General features: G+C 32.7%; 2 protein-coding genes across 2 annotated transcripts; both read right to left on the reverse strand.

The window, feature by feature from the left end:
* Window positions 1–101: 101 nt before the first annotated feature.
* On the reverse strand, window positions 102–6,515 carry LOC120356050 (the record flags this gene model as incomplete). Its single annotated transcript, XM_039444842.1, has 2 exons — window positions 6,460–6,515; window positions 102–402 (listed from the first exon to the last, which is right to left on the reverse strand). Coding segments are annotated over exons 1-2 (323 nt in total), but the record flags the coding sequence as incomplete, so codon positions are not given.
* Window positions 6,516–6,588: 73 nt separating this feature from the next.
* Window positions 6,589–14,293, reverse strand: LOC111057198. The gene is made up of 4 exons (XM_039444841.1): window positions 14,083–14,293; window positions 12,103–12,248; window positions 9,480–9,663; window positions 6,589–6,652 (listed from the first exon to the last, which is right to left on the reverse strand). Exons 1-4 carry the CDS (start codon window positions 14,285–14,287, stop codon window positions 6,600–6,602), a joined length of 588 nt encoding a protein of 195 aa, XP_039300775.1. The 5' UTR covers window positions 14,288–14,293; the 3' UTR covers window positions 6,589–6,599.
* Between the last annotated feature and the right edge of the window lie 4,477 nt (window positions 14,294–18,770).

Genomic DNA, 18,770 nt, shown 5'->3' on the forward strand with positions numbered 1-18,770 from the left:
GAATTCTGGCAATAAATAATTGAAGAATCTATCTATAGTCTAACAATCAAGTAATCCTATTAAAATATTTTTCAGATATGGTAATAAGTATTGTGGGTTACCTATGATGATTCTGATGCCTGATCCTATGCCTGTTGTCGTCCATGACGTCAGCTGACGTAATGCTGTTATTCCTCACGACAGTCAACAGCTGCCTTTCCAGCGCGAACTTGGCATTATGATAGAGCACAGCCTCGGCGATTTCCGTCTCGGGCAATTCGACTGTGCACAAGTCTATCATGGGGAACATGTGCGTGTTGAAGTGGTAGGCGGAGCTACTGCCGCCATTGCTCGTTTGGTTGTGCTCCAGCGAGAAGAGGCGTGCCGCGTCCACCAGGAAGCCGGGGATTGGTCGGGAGGTCGCTGCAATAAGCCACGCCCATACAAATTAGATTGACGAACCAATCAAATCATTCATCTACAAGAATTCAATAATTTATTTATCAGTTGCGACCTGAAAACTCTGACACCAGACCCTGAGTCAGCCAGGTCACTCGATATTATTATAATTATTATTATCTACCAGAAATAAAAATCTAAGTAGGCTACCCTTATTCAATATCAGCTTTGTTTTTTTGGCCCTGCAAATTCATTTCTTTAATATATGTGAATATTTAACACTTTTATCAGAGATATTGTGGAACTTCTCCATATTAAGATAAAGAAAGGAAAAAGAAAAAAGATGTTGTCGAATTCCACTATAACATTTTACTATAAAAATGTTATAGTGGAATTCGACAACATCTTTTTTCTTTTTCCTTTCTTTATCTTAATATGTGAATATTTCCTATCTCAGAGATAATAACTATTCCGTTCAGAGCCTTGGACAAGGTACCTTTCTCTTTCCTACAAACATATATTCATTACAAAATTTACATAAAATAGTAATAAAGAAAACATTAGAAATAGAGTTGATTCTATTTCAAATAGTTTGTAGAGAAATAAAAAGTAGGCGATATTTGCAAATTATATGGAGAAAATTATAAAGAAAGACCAATTCATTTCCAAATAACACTTTAGAAACAACAATCGAAACATTCAATTTCAGACTTGAAAACCTATTCTGGTGAAAAAAAATATTGGAAATTCAAGGAACAGTTATTGAAAATTTATCAGTGACTGGTAGGTAACCCGTGCTCTGCAAGGTTAGAGCTTGACAAACTGAAAAGTTGACTCACTGAAATATTGAAGAATTTATTACATTTACATTTACATTTATTACATTCCTTAATCACAACATCAAATTAATGATTGGGAGAGAATCAACAGGATAAACCCAAAACTGTTCCTCTCCCTAATTTTGATAAAAATAGTTCAAATGAGGTTATGTTTATTTATTCACCAAAAATATTTACAATACAATGTATATACAAAATTAAGCCACAGGATACACCCAAAACGGCTTACATTAAAATAAATAATTAATGAAAACCCGTTCAAGCTTGTTACGAAAATCAAATTAAAATATTTCAATATTCTAGGATACACTTCCGGTAAAGAATCTCTATTTATGTCACATAATTTTCAAAAATTTTATCGTTAAATAGTTGATAATTGAAAATTATGATAATTTCAGCGATAGTAATGTGAAATATTCCTTCTATGTTTGGTTTTGAAGCATCTAAATTTAAAAATCTACTTTGTGAAAGTAATTAAGGACTGAAAATTTTGTGAAGTGAACAACTAGGCCTACATCAAGACTAAGCTATTTCGGAGTATGTGTAAAGCTGCGTTCACACCAAAAAAAAGTTATTAACACAATGTTTATTTTTTCGTCCTTATAGATTCTATTAGATTGAACATAACTTATCATACACATAATGTGCATATGTATGTGTTTGTCAAGCTCCGTTTAATCTAATAGAATATATAAGGACGAAAAAATAAACATTGTTAATAGCTTTGCTGTAAATGCAGCTTAACCTTATCTAAATTTGGGAGAGGAATAGCACAAGGTTACCTTATTTTTTCTCTCCCTATCATTTTGATGATTTACTTATTGTATAAATCAATAAAGAACTTTTTTCGCAAAATGTTTCAACATAAATCCCATTTTCAAGTTGATAATAGCATTAATGCCAAAACATGTTGTGAATAATAGTTCTTGAAAAGGGTACCTCGATTAATTAACGAAAATCAGAATTGAATGCTGTAAATCACCCCGAAGACTTCTGCTACTGCAGACATTGACAACAGGGTTAGATGGAAATAATATAAGATGAAATATTTAATATTATTCAAAAAATAATCATAAATTAATCAGCATTTGAGTAAATTCAATCTCTATTTAATTCCATCTGTATTCTTGAAAAGGGTACTCCGATTATTTATTTTTTTGAAAAATACGAGTAGCCCCACCAAAAAGTTAACATTCACCTACAATATAAATAAAATAATAAATCAGAGTGTACCCTTTTCAGCAACTTTTGAGAAGGGTAGGCTACTCAGATTTATTTTTTCATTCATATTCAAAAATAGCCCTCTAAAAAAAAAGACAATTCACCTACAATATACATTGACTCATCTCCCAGAACAGATTAGAGTTGATAACCTATTCATTCAAAACTCATGTTTTTAGATTTATATAGTGCTATATAATCACAGGTATCAAATTTTTTTATAATAAGCATTTAAAGTTAGATATAGCTGGTTTTGGAAATGGAAAATAATTTAACAGGTTTTGGAATTTTACAGGAAGCCATCTTGTTTTCTGTCAATTCCAAGCCTGTTAAAACTACTTCCATTTCCATAGTCTGTTGGAGAGAGGATTCAATAAAATAGCCTTTTTTGTAATACAACTTGGTTCAATTATTAAAAATACTGTAGAATACTGTAATTACAACGAATGAAAAGATAAAAAAACAAAGATTAAAAATATATTTGTGACAATACTTTGCAATTTATATGCGTCAATACTTTTTTGCCATTTATCTACAGGGCAACATCATCTTCTGGATCTTCATTTAACTGAAAGTCTATTATTCCTCCTGCTCTTCACAAAGTTCTTCTTGTCCCTCAGCTTGGTTTTGTCCATTGAACACCTCCTTGTAAAACTTCAATGACTGGGTCTCTTCCCAATTTTCACCAAAGTGCAGTTCCAACAGTCTTTTTACATCAGCAAGCTTAGCTGATTTTACAGTAACTCCTTCTTTCACTTTTTCCAAAGCAGCACTTCCAATCCTTTTCCCACGTTTACATAGGGTCCTGCTTGTGCCACTTTCAAAATTGTAAAATGGTTCCCCTCTGACCAAAATTGTAGACAATGCTTTATTCCTACGGAAGACAATTTTTTGGCTTTTTGGAATTGAAAATGCCAATCAGTAGTTCTTCTCAATACCTCGTCAGACAGTTGTTTCCATTCCAACACCTCACATTCTTCTCCAAGATGAATCACTGTTGTATACTTTCGGAAAATGTCCAAATACTGGTCTGGATTTTCAATCACACTTTTGGATTTGAACTGGCGTTCAAGAATTCCAAAAACCCTGTCAGGTGGAATGAATGAGTGTCCTACAATGGGGAAAGAAAGGACAACTTCTTTAACGTGATTTGGCGCTTTGTTGAGCAGCCAGAAAGACAGCATAAAAACTATAGTGCTATTTTTATTTTGTCCACCACAGCCATCAGAAAATAGACGTACTGTGGTGACTCCATCAAGATTGGAAGAGCATAATCTGTGGTACAATGCTGAAGCAATTTGTACAGAACCTTTAGCAAATTCATTTTCACACCACACATATGAAAAACAGTTTTCCTTGTTCAGGCTTGATTTTGAATCCCCCTCAACCACTGTGAAATTGTAGAGTACAACTGACGTCGATAATATGCCTCCTGATCAGGTACTTTGGGGAGAACCAAATTTTTTTGACAGTCATAACTCAAGATTATTTCATGTTCTTTCTTTTCTTGCAAAGCCGCAAAAAATGTGTCAGCTCTTTTTTATGAACAGCAAGTTCAACTTTCAATCCATCACGCTTTCCTTATTCTTTCTAATTCTATCTTATTTTGAAGGCACGAGCAAGTTGAACATTTGTCACTGTAAGGTGCATGAAAACTTATGTTGAAATTTTCATTGAAAACATGCCTGAAAAATTCGTATTCTACACTAAGATTTTCATCTTTTTCTTTTCCATATACATTCCCACATCTTTTTAATAGAAAGCTCACTTGGTAGGTATTGTCGTATTTTTATTTTACCTCTACAGTAGTGATTTTGAATAGGCTGGAACGTTTTTATGAAGTCCATAACTGCTTGCCTTTTCATGGCATACTTATCAACTTGTCGAGCACCTCCTCTTTTTCAGAGGGAACCACACCAGTTTCAAGATAGTTTTTACATAGTCTCTGCAACCTATCTCTTCCCTTTGTATTATGCCTAAAAATGCACTGCGGCACACTCGGACTCGCTGTACTTGTCCTTCACGTTGTTTTGGTAAGAAATACGAAACACTCACATTCCTGTCACGGATTTGCCTGCATCACAAGGCCTACCAGTCTTTTTTGTAGCTGTTACAACAGTTACATGACGTAGGATGAAATGTTTCTTCGATTCCAAATTTGCATCTTTATAGTACCGCTGATGAATTCTTCTTGCATCTTGTAGAGATAGTTCGCTGCATTTAAACATGCTCTTTTCTCCATGTTGACACTTCGGAAGAACAGGGAACCCCTTCGGTTGATGTCTGGAACAACAGAAAAAAAATTGTTGACTAACAATGTCTATGTTCACCTTACCCTTAAGTTAAAGCAGTTAACCTTATTTAACAGTCAATTATTATATTCCTTTGTTTCACTGGACTTCTGGAAAAAGCTGTCATGAAAACAAACAAATTAAAAGTTTACTAGGCTACAAACTCAGCAAGCACTGAACAACTCCTTTGTAGTTGCCATATAGTCAATAAATTCAGACATTTTTGGGGTATAAGAAATTGATTAGGCTTAGCCCTTTGGGCGCCCATGTACAATAATATATAGAAGAAAAGTTGATATAAAAGAAAGATATCACTTTGTAATAGTTGAACAAGAGTAAAAATAAAACTAGAAAACTAACCTTGCTTTCTTCGCTCTGTTCTTCTGCCAATCTTCCTCTTTCCTCTTCCTCTTTCGTGCCAATTTTGGGGTAACAACTTGTAACACTGATTCAGAAGTACCGGTATCATTAATATTTTGAGGATCATCCTCTTCCACTTCCATTTTGCCGTCAAAAACTCAATCTATAGCAATCTTACAATCTTAACAATCTTATAGCAACAGTATCTGATACGACAATGAGATCTGCCATCTGAGATGAGCAGTCTCCTGTTGGTCCAGCTCCAGTCAGCTAGAAAACAGCTGTCTAGAAAAATACTTAAAAAAAACAGGTTTGCCAATAACTCATTCCCTTTGTAATAAAATGAATATAAGCCTAGCTGTAGTATAATGACAGGGAGAAGAGCTTTAGATCACGAGAAATAGATGCATGAGAGAATAAAACTCGTTTTATTCATTTTTTTTTTAATTATTTTATTCATTATACTCATTCCCTTTGTAAATAAAATAAATATAAGCCTAGCTGTAGTATAATGACAGGGAAAAGAGTTTTAGATCACGAGAAATAGATGCATGAGAGAATAAAGCTGGTTTTGGAAATGTTTTGCCACAGCCGCCATACTGAACTAATATATTTAAAGGTTTTGGAAAAGTAATCAAAAGTATGGTTTTATAACAGGTTTTGATTCTGTAGCTGCAGTGGAAATAACAGCTTTTGGAAATTGACAAACTTTTCAAATGCTTATTTAATACATATATAACAGACTTTGGAAGCAAATAACATGTGGAAACGATAGCTGGCAGTATGAAGTAACCATAGATACCAACATCTCAATTTCGAAAAATTAGACCTATAACAGGTTTTGGAAATTGGCTACTCACTTGTTATATTGTTTTATATAATAATATTATCATCTTGAATATGTAAATCTCGTATAGCGCATTATTTGTTAAGAGCGTTTATGTATAAGTTACTATCATCATCTTGAATGTAAACTCTATGGTGAGGTTCATGTCATAATGGCAGTGGAGAGAGAAAGATGGGAGAACAACGTGCCGATCCTCTGTCTGTCAATGCCTTCTATGGAGGGTAACTGATACCGGTTTATTGATGTAATATTAACTGTTCATTCTAGTTTAAAATGATCCAATTATATTGTATCATGCAAGAAATTATATTTTTCAATTATTTCATAATTAAGATGACATATTTTGTTAGGGTAATTAATAATTCATTCTACATTGTTAAAAGACGATCTGGCAACAGAGCACAGCGAGAAAGAGATCCGCTTTGTTGGATAATAGACAAGGATAGCAATACCATTGCAAAACAAACACTGCCATTATAACGTGGACCTCACTATACAGGCTGAGACAGTATACAGAACTCACAGGCCTCCTTGGAGCAGTTCATAGGCGAGAAGTATTTGTGTGCCGGCAGCAGATTTCCGTCTCATCTCCACCTCAATGGCCAGGCCGAAGTTCTTGTTGGACTCCTTCCAGGCCTGACTGCCTGGCGGAATTCCATTCGGTCACGCGTCCCCATACACCGACACCATCTGACTGTCTAGCAGCTTCCTCTTCACTGCAAACGAGCAAACAAAATAAAAAATATTAATATTTGTACTTATTATTTCAATTTCAATTTATTACAAACACACAAAACAAGACAAAACAAAATTACAAAGATTTACAAAAAACACAATAAAATGTTACAAATATAAAAAAAACAATGGGCTTAGTGTTTGGGTGTGTTGGAGAAGAGAGAAAAAAAAGAGAGGAAGGTACCTAGCCAACTATGGTTTCCCATGTAATAGGCAGGCAAAGAAGAGAAGAGAAGTAATGAGGAAAAAAAGGAAGGGAGAAATGGGGGGAAGGAAGAAAAAAGAGGAATAGGTACTCAAAATAAAGGTAAGCGAGTCCACTTGTTTCAAGAGTTTGGTGAGAATATTTGACGAAATTTTATGAAGTGAAGTAAACATAATAACCTATTTTCTGGACTATTTTGATGAATCAAACTTTGGAAGAGGAACAATTTTGGGCTGTGCCTGTTGATCCTCCACCAAATGATTTTAAATAATAAGAAAATATATTTCCTTGGCGATTAAAATTCAATTCATTATATTTAAACAAGAATGAACAGTCAATTATTGATGTCGCTTCCAAGAGGAAACACTATATAATAACTTTGTTGTAGTTTGAACACTGTGTAAAATTTTTGTAAATATTTGAAAAACACTTACTTTTCTTGGCGAAATGAGGTATGCATTTCACTCCTGAGGAGGAGCTTCATGAGGCTGATGAAGCGCCTCCTCGGGAGTGAAATGCATACCTCATTTCGCCAAGAAAAGTACCGTAAGTGTTTTTCAAATATTTACAAAAATTTTACACAGTGTCTAAACTACAAAAAAGTCAATATTACATCAGAAATACCGGTATAAGGTATTCTCTACAGCAGTTGGACTCTAAACTTGTGTGGGATGAGCATGTCAATGCATTGATACAGTGAGAAGAGATCTTTTTGTGTTAAGAAATATTGTAAAATTTGTAACATTTTAAGGGGTTACTTGCATAAAAGGGTACAGATCCTTGAAACCAACAAAGTGACATTGTCTGAATATGGTCTTCCTCAAGGTACTGTTCTCTCGCCGATATTATTTTTAGTCTATAATCAATGAACTCTTGAAAATCCACATAAACGGATGTCATGCAATCTCCTTTGCAGATGATACGGCCTTGATTTTCACTGCATCCAGCTGGCAAGAGACTAAGCGTTTGACTGAGTCTGGTCTGACCAAAGTGAAGTCATGGCTTGATCATCATACGCTGACACTTAATGTGAAAAAAAGTGTATACATGCTTTTCTCTCCATCAGAAAGGGCTATCCCTACTGATGCATTTCGAAGTGGAATAAAAATCCACTACACAGACTGCACTCATAATAACAATTGTGGGGAGTGGGTAGGCTTGCGGGAGAGAGATGGAGGCTGTGATTGTCAGAAACTGGAGAGAGTAAGAGAGACAAAATACCTTGGAGTCATGTTGGATTCACAACTCAAATGGTATGCTCACATAAATAATACTTGCAGAAAAATAGAACATGTGATCCATAAATTTCATAGATTAAACGGGCTGGGTGATCTAGATATCCTGCTGTTAATATACTACGCTTATGCCCAGTCGGTTTTGCAATATGGTATTAGGGTATGGGGTGGTGCATTGGACACACATTTCAATAAAATCTATCTTATTCAAAAGCACATAATAAAAGCAGCACTTGGCCGACCTAGACGATACCCTACACATCTCCTTTTCATTGAATTTCCAGTATTAACAGTTAGACAGTTATTTGTTAAGAATATAATACTATATATAATTAAAGATTAAAATCAATTTATACCACAAATTAGAACTTACGATTTCCGTATACAGGGTAATTTCCAAATCAATAGAACAGACATGACTGTATGCCGGAGACAATTCTCTTACATAAGTAACAGACTGATCAACCTCATACCAGATAACTTAATAGCAAAAACTAGTATTAAAAAGATAGCAGAATGGATAAAGTCAGTGAATATCTCGCAATTCATTCACACATAATGCAGTAGTGAATTTCACCTTCACTTAATTATCCTATATTTCTTTTATTGCAGTTACCTTTTTATTTTTCTTCCAACCTCAAATAGATTTTCTCAGATTCATTCTCTGTCTTCTACTCTGAGATTTTTAATTTATTCTTCTGACCACAATATAATAATATTGTAATATTTATTTTCTAAGCACATAATGGAATTCATCATTCAGTAATATAAGTAGCCTATTATATATTTTAGTGCTTCAAATTACACTTTTGAATTTACTTTTCCTTTTCATTTATACTATGTTTATTTATATTTCCTTTCATATGTAGGCCTATATTCATTCTTGTTTCATCTATTCATTACTTCATTGAAATTTTTTATATTGGAAATTAATATCGATACTCGCTGCCAGCACTCAAACTTCGGTTTTGCAGGCAGCACCTAACATGTTATTTGTTTTGACAAAGTTGTTTTTCGTGTATATTTAAATATTGATCAATATGTTTTTTTCAACTTTGTATTGAGGATTATTATTTTTGTTGTGGTGAAATAAAATTTGATTTGATTTTTTGATTTTGTAACAAGGTAAATGGTGTACTCTACTCTTATTATCTATATTATTCCCATGTAGCTTATGGGATAGAGTTGTGGCGAGCACTGCAGATATTCAATTTCAACTGTTATTTTTGTGAAAACGCTGTGATAGATAAATATCTTATCATACAAGGCAGAGAATCAGCAGCGATTGTCGCTCTTATATTCCTATATTGTCATTATAACGTGGACTTTACCATTTTTGTTGCAATATAGAATACATACTAGACTTACCGCGGTGTTTCTTGAGGGATCTGGTGTACCAGTAGATGGAGACTCGAATCTTCTTGTCGTCCACGGTGATAGGGGAAGGTGGTAGGGGGAGGCTGGGGTTGAATGCCTTGATGGCAGGGGTGGACTCACCCCCATCGAATGCAGGAGGAGGGCACGTCTCAGAAACAGCCACTGTCATGTTGGCCTGAAGCAAAACAAAATAGGATTTATCACAAAAATGCTAATAAAATAAAGTATCATTTTGGTTAAATAAGTGATCGATCTATGATTGAGCTTGTAGATTGAATATTGATGTGCAACTCTTCCATAATATTGAAGAGAATCAAGATAGAGTCAAAAAATCTACTTTATTTATTTTTTGTGATTTTATGACCACATAGGATCACTGTAGTCTCTGTTTAGTCCTCTTTCATTGTTTATCCGCTTCAATTCTCTTCCTTTCTTCCCAGTACCTCTTCATTCTGTCAGATCTTCCTTTCCTCAATTCATCTGAACAAACATATTGCCTTCTTTTAATTGTTCTTATTGATGAGATCCTCTTTTTGTCAGTGATGATTTCCTTATAAATTGTTGTGCGAATATTGACATAGTCAATGGTTAAATTCAGTTCCGATATGTCTCTCTTTTATTTTCAGTAGCCAAGGAATTGTTGCTCTGTCTGTTTCCGTACTCATAAATTTTCCAATAAGTCTTCTTAACAATCGACTCGCTGAGGTTCTAAGAATATGTCCAAAGGAAGAAATTCTCTCTTTGCGCATTGCGTCAGTTATTGGTTCTATTTCTCTATAAATCTGTTCTCTTGGAAGGAGTCTGAACTGGTTATCAACTACATGTTGACATATTGAACAGTTCAGACGTGTTTCGGATGGACACTTCAAGTCGTCGGTCCCGGCTGCCTAAAAGCATTCATGTGAGAGGCCCTTAAATTAATTAGTTGCGACCTGGAAACTCTGTCACCAGACCTGAGCCAACCAGGTCACTCGATATTATTATTACCGTATATTAACTACATGTTTTTTTAATGCAGGTTCTAAGAATCCGCTACTTTATTTTGATATATATATATATATATATATATATATATATATATATATATATATAAAATCCTTCAATTAAATTGAATACCGTACATTTTTATTCACAATAATATGTAGATACATAGGAATTTAGTGTCAAGAAATATGCTGAAATACATTCATTGTTTCAACTCTCTGATCAGCCCAGATACAAAATTTCTTGTATAATAAAATTTATAAGAAATTGAATCAAAAATTAGTAAAGGCATATTCCTGATACGCAGATTGAGACTGTGTGTGAGTTCTAAGATACTGAGAACGAGGGACCTAATTTGAGTCGAGGGACCTTACTCTGGGGTCATAAGTCCTCTAGTTTAATGCTACTGATAATGCAAAAAACATATAGCAGACTGATTTGTGGATTCCCTTCCCGAGCTCATTATAGAGAGGGGTTTGTTCATCTTGGTGTGATGACGGTACCTGCACTATTCATTTCCCAGAGCTTACTTTATATAAAAGAGAATATTCATTCATATGATGAGTTGGGTTCTGGGTTCACATCACTAATATAGAGCAAGAAATAGGAGTACTTTAAGTCTGATCAGGTTCAATTAACACTCAAAAAACATTTATCTATACAGCGATAGAATTATTTCTACCTCCTCCTATCAGAAACCTGGATATTACAAAATTTAAGAATAAATTGAATGTAATTTTGTCAAAGAATTGTATTTATACAATCAATGATTTTTTCCAAATAAATCTCAAATTGTAATAGCCTTATTACATTAAGATCAGAGTACAGTTTCTGGGAGTAGAATTAGTTATAATATATTATTTATCTGTGTACTATTGTGACTTATAGTACCTAATAGTTATTTTTGTCTGTTATGTGTTTACTTTTGTTGTTACCATTTGACGTTGTAATGCATTTTGATGTTCTCACTTGCTACTACAATAAAAGATTTATCTATTTATATATTTGGCCTGTAAATTTTTGTGGTCGTTATAAGAAGTGTTTACATGACCTCATTTAGACTATTTTTATAAAAATCAGGGAGAGAAACAGTTTTGGGTTTATCCTGTTGATTCTCTCCCAATCAATAATTTGATATTGTGATAGTGAAATGATATGAATGGATAAATAAATAAATATGCATGAGGACGAGCAAAACATGAAAATATAATTGAGAACAGTCATATATATATTTTTTTGTGTTGTTGAGAAGTTGATATTGTGGTAATTATCCATATTAAATAAAAATACTAAGAAATTTTCAAAAACCACACATTTATTGATAGGCACTTAGAATTTTTATATATTTATACAATATTTGTATACAAATAATAATATACAAATATATTTATACAATGGTGTAACAACCGAAACCGGTCTTTCTATAAGTACCGGTATCAATAAATCTGTGGTTTTTGACATTTCATAGTATTTTTATTTAATAATATTTGAATTATTACAGACTAATTATTTAGTCATATATAAACTTAGACAGCATTTAATTTTTTCATTCAATTCTTCAAGCCTTCATTAGAAATTGATTTCAAAATACTAGGTACCTACTTGAAAATAAGAGATTGAAATATCTCACCTGGGAAACCTTATGCAGCCTGAGTTTAGCAGCAATAATGTTGACAACATTGCCTTGCAAACTGATCGGGAAATTCAAGTCAAACAGCAAATGCATCGACTCTCCGTTACTCCACAGCTCTTCATCTGTATTCCTTGGTAATTCACCTGTAAAAAATGAAAGAACGTTAATTGATGCAAGATAAAATAGAATAGAATTCTTAAAAAACACATAGTGCAATAGACATAGTCATCAGGAAACAAAATACATTCAATATGTTTGAAAATGTATGAAAAAATAATATATAATGTTCCTGAATTTATGAATAAAATCCTCTGGATGTGTCATCCAACATCCAGAGTAATTATTATTATTATTCATGAAATAATCACACAGACAATAATACAAAACAAAGCAATAATTCAGACAAGCTAATACGAAGTCTGGACACACATAATAACAATAAGATTTCGTATAAAACATATGAGTTATATGCATGAATAATACATAAATAGATGTAGCCTAGTATTTAGCCTATGAATATATTAAAAGATTCGAACAGTAAAATAAGTCATGAAAAAGAAAGGCTCTCAAAACTCAGATTATGCCATTCTAGAAAGTGAAAGAAGTGGGTTGGCTTTTATGAACTTTTACATTATAGTTTCAAATTTTCTTGAAGTACCTACCGTTACATTTTAAGCATCTAATGGTAGTTTATTGAATAATTTTATGCTCATAGAATCAAAGCTCATTCAAGTCCTAGTCAATCTAGCTTGTGCTACCTGTAGCTGATACCTATTTCTTGTGATGTGTCTATGAATATCACTTGACCAATATAGGACACGTTTAGTCGTCAGTCCCGGTTGCCTGAGAAGCAGTTGTTAGGGCATGTCAGAGGCCCTGGAATTGATCAGTTGCGACCAGAGAACTCTGACACACGGCCTGAGACAGCCGTTTCTCAAACCGTTTCAAAGATATTCACATTTAAAGATAAGTACTAATGGATCATAATGTAATGGAATTAATGACTACACATTAAAAAAACGACGGATCAAATTTCTTTCTGTTCAAAGTGTTAAATATGTGAGTAGAAGTCACTATTACTGTTTACTAACACATGAAAACGTGAAATGAGATAGTTTTGATTTTTTGGATTTTCAATATAGGTACTCATTTATTTCATTTAGTTTTTGTATGATTCATTAATTTTTCATTTTTTGCTCTACAGCCCATTGTGGGTTTTGAATTCCTCCACAACATTCCTCCAAGCATATATCCTCTATAAATCTTCTCCATCCTCTATAACCCATCCTTATTAAAATCATCCGTGATCTCATGCATCTTCCCATCGTATCTTCGGTCAGTCCCTTTTCCTTCTCGAGTAAAGTTTTTCGTTATTTTTGGTATTTTGTATGATTAATCAGTATCTTCAAATACGAAGATCATTGAAACGGTTCAAGATATCGATGTGCGTTTTTCCCCATTGATATTCTCTTGAAATTGTGTATAAGGATCATGTATTACATTATCGTGTATTACATGATCATGTATTGTATTATCTTGCCTTTTTTCCCATTTGAAAGAATTAAATTTACATTTTGATGACAGATATTTTACCTTAAAAAAATAAAGTTGCGTGAATTAAAAATAAAGCTGGACTCATCATGACGGATCCACGATGGCGGTAAAAGTTTTGGAGATAAAGAGGAGTAGTTTTATTCTAGATTCTAATGAGATTCTCATGAAACCTTCTGTCAAATTATCCTTGTGAAAAAATATTTTGTAAAATTTAAAGTTGCGGATTTCAAAGAAGAAGTGAACAAGAGTTCCGAGCGAGTTATCCAACCCAGGGGGTTAAAAGTTATATTATTATTATTATTATATTATTATTATTATTATTATTAAATATTATCCACAGTGTTCCTATTCAGTAACTGTGGTGTGAACGTGGCTTAAAAAACAGTTTGATTGGAATAGTGTGAAATTGAAAGAGGCACTCACAGGAAGGGTAGAAACTCTGTACTTTCTCGGTGTATACATCGGAGGGAGGCCATTGCGGTAACCTCTTCATCTTGTCGTACATCTGACGGATGATCTCCGCCTGTTGATTGCTTGTGCCGTTGTTCTGGTTGCTGCTGATGTTGGGCTGCCCTCCTAGAAGACCCAGGTAGCTCAGTATCTGCGTCTTGATTGAATTCAGACGCATCTCCTTTGTCCTGAAACAAACAACATCCTTCTAAGAAAAAAACATCTAAATTTATAAAAAACATCTAAACATCTATAATTATTATTCAAAATTCATTACTGTATCCCTCATCCTAAAAAAAACAACATTCATCTGAGCCAAAAATATATCTCCATAATTATTCATTTCCTCGACGAATCACTCTAATTCATTTATAAAAAAAAATTTAAACGTATTACCTATTGATTGATTGAGTACTTTACTTATGTAGATTACAATATATACTGGCTTATACACTTATATACAATAGCTTACAATACAGCAAAATTATAGATGAATTTACATAATATAGACTACTAAGAGAATAATTATTGAACTGTATATGATATGAAAAAAGCAATTTGTAATAACTATAGATGATATTGTTATGCATCTACATAAATTGGCGGAGCTTTAGACATATCAATGTCCATTCTTCGGAAAGAATATTCAAAATATCCTTCCCACTAACTCTCTACCTATTATCAGTAAAGAAATTTCATAATACTGTTGATTTCTTTGAGAATTCAAGTTATAACTTTTTATTGCTTACCATGAGTATTTTACAAAACTTCCAATTGGAATAATTTTTCAAAAATTAATAACTGGTAGTTGAGCTTCACACAGAGAATAATAATTGAGAAGACCATATTTTTCATAACTTTTGTTAAGCTTTTAGTGTAGTTGACAAGATGATATTGTGGTAATAATATTAATATTAAATAAAAAGAATTGTCTTATCATTTTCTTCCTTTTCAGATTGATTTCTACACTGTTGCAGGATTGATGCCTAGTGAGATCGGACTCCCCTTTCAACTTTTTTATAGTTTTTGTTTTGCAAATAAATCCATTTGAAAAGAAACGTTGTACTGTTTTTTCAGCCTTGTCAAAATAATTAATGTCTATAATAAATGAACAAAATTTAGCACTAAAATAATACTTTATCCAAGATTTTCTATAGTCCTACATGGAATACATATTCTATTTGCTTTTCTTTGAAAGTGATCTCAGATGCATTCTTAAAAAGATATGAATAAACAACCAATAATCTATACTATAAGAAAGGAAAGAACTGGCTTATAAACGTACGGGATAGGGAAATAATTATGTTTGACACATCATCACGTCTCAACTACTGGACTGATTAACTTGAAATTTTGCATATAGATTCTTAATTAACCATGGATGGTTATAGGCCTATTCTCGATTCTTCAAGATTTCATTACGTCACGTTTTCAGTTTGTCAAGTTTTAAAATAGACCCTTGCGCAGCACGGGTTTCCTGCTAGTTATATACAATAAATCTGTATAATATAACTGATGGGTGGAATGTTGTAAATGAAAAGAGTTGTTTTTAATTATTACTAAATGAAAATCCAAATTAACTGCTGTAAATCACTTCATCGAATTTCATCTAGCTCTTTACCCTGTTGTCAATATTTGCAGTGGCAGCGAAGTCTCGGGTGTATTTACAGCATTTAATTTGGATTTTCGTTTATAATACTTAATTTATTAGCATTTGAATGGTTGCAATATCTCAGTAACTTCCATCAGTAGATTTTAATATGGTATGAGAGAATTATTTTTATTATTTCACATTATTCCAAAAAGGATGAAATTATGTTAGTAGTTTAACTGAAAACTTGGCGTAATGAAATCTTGAAGAATTGAAAATAGGCCTTTATTAACCATCATCGGTTGATTAAGAATCTATAAGTAAAATTTCAAGTTAATCAGTCCAGTAGTTTAGACGTGATGATGAGTCAAACTTAATGTCCCTATCCCGTACGTGTATAATTGTCATAATTACATTATAGTAATACGTCTATAGAATTAGCAAAACTAGTTATTTCCTTTATTATAGTATACATTATTTCATGTCTATTTCAAGATCACTTTTCAAGAAAATCAAAAATAGAATATTTATCCAAGTAGACTGTAGATCATCTTGAGAAAAATTATTTTAGTGCTAAATTATCATTCAACACTGTATTTTGGTTTTAGATTATACAATATAAAAGAAATTGTACTGTAATCTATTTTAGATCTTATATAGTTAGATTTTATTCCAAATTTCAGTCAGAATACCCTATGAATAACATGAAGTCATAGAGTGAGGAAACTGATATTCGATTTACTTCATCTCTGATGAAAGCTCCCATTTAACCAATGCTGACTGTTCAAAGTGAACCTCACCAGCCCAACAACAAACCTTGAAACATTTTTGGGAGAAATGAACTCTTGGAGTCGTTCACATTATTTTTACACACAACACACTCAAAACAGCATTTTGTGAATCAACTCTAAATCTGGGAACTACAAAAATATAACGGTTTTGGAGCAGGATAAAACCAAGAACTTGGTTGAGTCTCCGTTGTGAACGTAAATATCGGTTCTTATTTTTCCCTTCAAATTCACTTTCAGAGTCTAGAGTCGTGAACGTTACGTAATATCACTCTTATTTTTTCCCTCCAAATTCACTTAAGTTTGGGTCGGAGCTAAGTCCAATGTGCTCAATATTTTCCAGTTTGAACCGCTTAGATCTTCCTAGAGTCTTGGAGAGATTTTGAAGAATTCAGTCATTTTCTTTTATTCAGGTTTTTCGTTTTCAACCGTCAAAATAAAAAGTTCTTAGTTTTTGAGTGGAGATGGACTAAATTTCAGAAAAGTGGAATCATAACCCTATTTTGGACTTTTAAAATGTTATCTAAATTTGGGAGAGGAATAGTACACGGAGTATCCTTATTTTCTTTCCCGTTCAGTGCTTCCTTGTAAATATTATAGATAAATATAAAATAAGTATTTATTTATTCACAAAGGAAACTCTCCACAAGTATTTCAAGCTCAGGTGTTGAAGAGGGGATAAATGATAATGGATAAATGATTATTTATTCACAAAGGAAACTCTCCACAAGTATTTCAAGCTCAGGTGTTGAAGACGGGATAAATGATAATTAATAAATTAAAGGTGATGATTTCTTAATCCATTCCGAGCTGCTTTGTATAAACACACTTTTTTATGTATTTGAACGCGACATGCAGTCGTTATTAAGTAAATATTAAAAACTTTTACTTACTGACTGGAGTACTTTCAATCGTCTGGCGATCATTTTCAACAGACTGTCGTGTTCAAATACATAAAAAAAGTGTGTTAATAAATGAAAATTAATTGTCAGTCCAACATTGAGCTGGAAAGAGAGACGAACTCAAGTGATTTAATTATAAATGACTGGTGTGCAGCAAACAATCTATCACTTAATAAGAGTAAAACCGCTGATATTAGTTTTAGATTCACTAGGGAGTTAAGGGAGCATTCCCTTAAATACTTGGTTATTCATTTGGATGAGAACTTGTCTTGGGATGCGCATTTAGATTACTTATCTGGTAGATTAGCAAAAGGTTCCTACATGATTCGCAGACTTAGTGTGACAGTGCGTACATCCATCCTGCTTAATGTATATTTTGCTCATTTTTAAAGTCTCCTCACTTACGGTGTTATTTTTTGGGGGAATAGTGTAAAAGCGAAATCTATTTTTATTCTACAAAAAAAAAGTTGTAAGAATATCATCAATGTTCCATTAATACACATGTAACCTCTCTTTATAAAATTTAGAAATTTTGTCACTACCCTCATTGTATGTTTTATAATATGTTGTTTGTTATGTGCATAGTAATTTGGAAAAGTATAATATAAACAGTAATTTTCACAAATTTAACACAAGAAAATAACACAAACTTAGAATTGAGCAGTCACTCACACAAAATCTCAAAAAATTTTCACTTTATGTCTGTAAAATTATATAACTCTACTCCAGATAATTTCAATTGCAGCCTCCGAATAAATTTAAGAGCGTGATAAAAGAAATATTAATAAATAAATGTTTGTATTCTGTTGATGAATATTTCGAAATAGATTGGAGTCAATGAATTTCAATGGAAATTTTCATAATTCATGAGGTACCTGCTTGAGATTGTTATCACTATTGACAAATCTGATGTTCTTGAATGTTATCTTATTTTTAGATTGTTTTGACTAGCAGGCTATTAGGATTTGAGGTCTTTATTTCTTTTGTATAATCTGGACTTTTGTATAACTGAATTTCTTTTAAATAATATGACGTTTGTTTTTAACATTGTAATGTTTTGCAATAATAAAGAATGATTTATGATTTGATTTGATTAATACAGTACAAACGTTTCTATGCCAAACGCATGCTTTTTGCAAATTTTCTAAGACACAAAACATGCTCCACTCACACATATTCACATACACTAAACATTACCTATACATTCTATTGCTAGGTATAGTGAGGTCCACGTTATAATGGCATATTTGATTAACATTGGTGTTGCTATCCTTGTCTATCAATCGACAAAGCAGATAGTTATATCCTTTTCTAACTTTGCAACGTTGCCAAATGGTTTTCAATAATGTAGAAATATAACCAATTAACAAAATATTCAAT

The sequence above is a fragment of the Nilaparvata lugens genome, unplaced genomic scaffold, assembly GCF_014356525.2.
Source record: "Nilaparvata lugens isolate BPH unplaced genomic scaffold, ASM1435652v1 scaffold5634, whole genome shotgun sequence".
Classification (NCBI taxonomy): Eukaryota; Metazoa; Arthropoda; class Insecta; order Hemiptera; family Delphacidae; genus Nilaparvata; species Nilaparvata lugens.

Bases quoted from the DNA above. Each gene is read 5' to 3' on its own strand.
- LOC111057198 (XM_039444841.1), bottom strand. From the start codon at position 14,287: ATGCGTCTGAATTCAATCAAGACGCAGATACTGAGCTACCTGGGTCTT. The intron at 9,664-12,102 runs GTGAGATATTTC...GTTTTGCTTCAG, and splicing joins GGCTGCATAAGGTTTCCCAG to GCCAACATGACAGTGGCTGT. The intron at 6,653-9,479 runs GTAAGTCTAGTA...GCTCGTTTGCAG, and splicing joins ATCCCTCAAGAAACACCGCG to TGAAGAGGAAGCTGCTAGAC.